The following is a 2,645-nucleotide window of genomic DNA, read 5'->3' as shown; positions in this document are numbered from 1 at the left end:
GCTTTTCTACTGCGCTGTACTAATTAGATTTAGAGGAATGTTGTGAATTAAGTTCTGGTTCAGGTTAGGAAAAAAAATAGCTAGTTTTAGGAAAAATGTCTGAGTTAGGCACAAATGCAGTTACAAAAATGAATGGAAGTCAATACAAAGTCCTCAGTTTGATGCAAAATGTGTGTATGTAGGTGAGGGCACGTTTTTGCTCCATCGTGGGAACCATTTTCCAGAAAAAGGCAGCCTCGTGGGGACCTAATGTGCATTGTGGGGACCAAAGCCCAGTCCCCACAGGTACGGATGCAAATTTTAGGTGAGGGGTTTGGTTTAGGACCAAGGTGTGAATTGAGTTTAGGTTAGTTTGAGGGTCAGGTAGGTACCTGTGAGGTTAATTTTAGGGTAAATGTTCAGTGTTAGGCTATAAAATTACCAGAAAATGAATGGAAGTCAATCCACGGTCCCCGAGGGGATATATAAACAAATCTGTGTGTGTGAAGACAGTGTGTGTGAATTTTCTCATAAGGACGCTGAAGTAAAATTAAGTTTTTGTAATATTGCATCCTATCGTATTGTACCAGTGTATCACATATTGTATCATATTGAAATATGTTTTGTCAATCAATATTGTTTTATATTGTGTTACTTAATTGCATTGTATTGTATTGATCTTATTGTTTTGCTTTGTTTGTATTGTAAATATTATTTACATGTTTGAAATTCACCTTTTCAACAGTTTTCTGCTTTCCCAATTTAAGAACTGAAGCCGAGATAGAAACCTGGCTGTAAATTATTTAGGCGCTGTACACGAGTGGTTAAATGGTGAAGGGTAAACAGGAGTCTGACTCATCCGGCGTTGAATCATCCTGCTCCTGCCGCAGTGCTCCAAGAAAAGCCGTGAAGGACTTCACTGCTTGTTTTCCCTCGCTAATTCCCCCCGCAGTATTTCACAGGGGAAATCAGRGGGGAGCAGCAACTGCTTTTCCATATTAATTCAATTGTGCACAGGTGCTGAAATTGTTCTTGTATGATATTTCAATTTGAGCAGAACAGACGTAAACTGCACATTTTTCGTGCACGATGTGCGCTACAATTTGTTTACATGGTTCTTTGTTGACTTATTCAAGTTTTGCACACATATTTGTACAATAAATCAGARGGCATTTAACCATCAGATACTTTCTATCATTGATATGATAAATATAATCTTTATTCCAGTGATTTAATCAGATGATTATTAACAAAATGTTTGTAAAGAAATCCTTTAATTTACYTTTTGACTTTTACTGTGGTTTTGTAAATGTTAATATTTCATATGTAAAAAAATACAAAAATCTATATGTCTGTCAGATCCTTTTAGGTTAGTACTTTTGCAAATAATACTAACAATGAGATATCAGGATGGATCTTTTAGCAAGTTTATCCCTCTGTGTTTCAGTTTGGATGGATTCTTGCCCTTTGGGGGTTTGTAGTGTTTTAAAGCACAGGCCCCCAGGCTGATCAAAATCTTTTAGCTAACCAAGTGTGACTTTTCTGAATGTGTGGTGACCCCTGAAAATTGCTGACCAGCAGATCAGTGAAGCATTAAAACTGCGGGCACTGGTGTACGTAAACACACCAGACCGTTTCTCTTCCCCTTCTTTCTCTCTCTCTCTCCGCCCAAACCTTCGCTGCATTCTCACTTTTTCATTTGTCAGTCTTGATCTTATGTTTTCTGCTTTTTAATGAATCCAACGGGCCCCCACTTTTTTTTTCTGGCGGGATAAGGGAGATGGTGAAAGACAGGTTTAAAACAGGGAGACGGGGAGGGAATGTAAATGAGCAGAAACACGTGTTTCGTTTGTGTGCTTGTTCCTGTGAGTGTTCAACACTGAGCTGGATTCTCACCTGTACAACGCCTGAAACACATCTTTCGAGCTGACTCCGAAAGCCTTCTCATGCTGACTCTGTCCTTCTCTGTGAAGACAACCATTTTTTAATTTAAAAAAACAAACAATCTTGAAATTCAATACAATAATAAAAGATTCAGCTCAATTTGAGCTGTTGGCTTTTTATTTCAGACGGTCTTATCTGGYCATTCAAAAGAAGTCTAGCCATCTCACTGTTTGAAATAAACACTAAAACCCATATTTAAAAAGCACTACAAGCTGAACCTGCATTTCTCACAGCCCGTCACTGCCCACTTGTGGCACAGACGGGCTGCCACAAGGGGAAATGGTTAATTTAATCCAAAAACCWAACAAGTGCACTCTACCACTCTGAGCACAAATCGAAACCGCACCTCTCAGATTTGAAAATCTGGTAACTTAACTGAGTTGATTTTAAGTCAAAATATTAGAACTAAGATTTACAAATGAAGCCATTGGAAGGATAAATTGTGATATCAATAGAAAACAAAATGTTTGATTTAAATATTTTTCTTGAGCATGATGTTCAGAAAAGAGCAGTGAGAATTATTACTGGAAACATTGTCGTCACCCTTCAAATTCATTATTTTGTAAACTGAAAATATTGAAGTTCTTTGATTTGGTTTATTATAATGTATAAGGCCCAAAAAAACGCATTACCTTTAAACATCCAAGTAAAATTTTGTTAAGAGAAAGAGTTGTTATAACCTTAAAGGGACAGAGATATTTGTAAAACCCAAATTCAGAACT

At 37.2% G+C, this 2,645-nt stretch overlaps 1 protein-coding gene across 1 annotated transcript in view; it reads right to left on the bottom strand.

The window, feature by feature from the left end:
* The window catches only part of asmt (acetylserotonin O-methyltransferase), a gene marked incomplete at its 5' end in the record, with an annotated part of 13,383 nt that overhangs the window by 9,272 nt on the left and 1,466 nt on the right, over positions 1 to 2,645 (bottom strand). The window contains 1 exon segment of the mRNA XM_014011524.1: positions 1,876 to 1,944. Within this exon segment, the coding sequence (XP_013866978.1) occupies positions 1,876 to 1,944 (69 nt within the window).

Source organism: Austrofundulus limnaeus, unplaced genomic scaffold, assembly GCF_001266775.1.
Source record: "Austrofundulus limnaeus strain Quisiro unplaced genomic scaffold, Austrofundulus_limnaeus-1.0 Scaffold81, whole genome shotgun sequence".
Lineage (NCBI taxonomy): Eukaryota > Metazoa > Chordata > Actinopteri > Cyprinodontiformes > Rivulidae > Austrofundulus > Austrofundulus limnaeus.
This window is presented reverse-complemented; position numbering and strand designations above follow the sequence as displayed.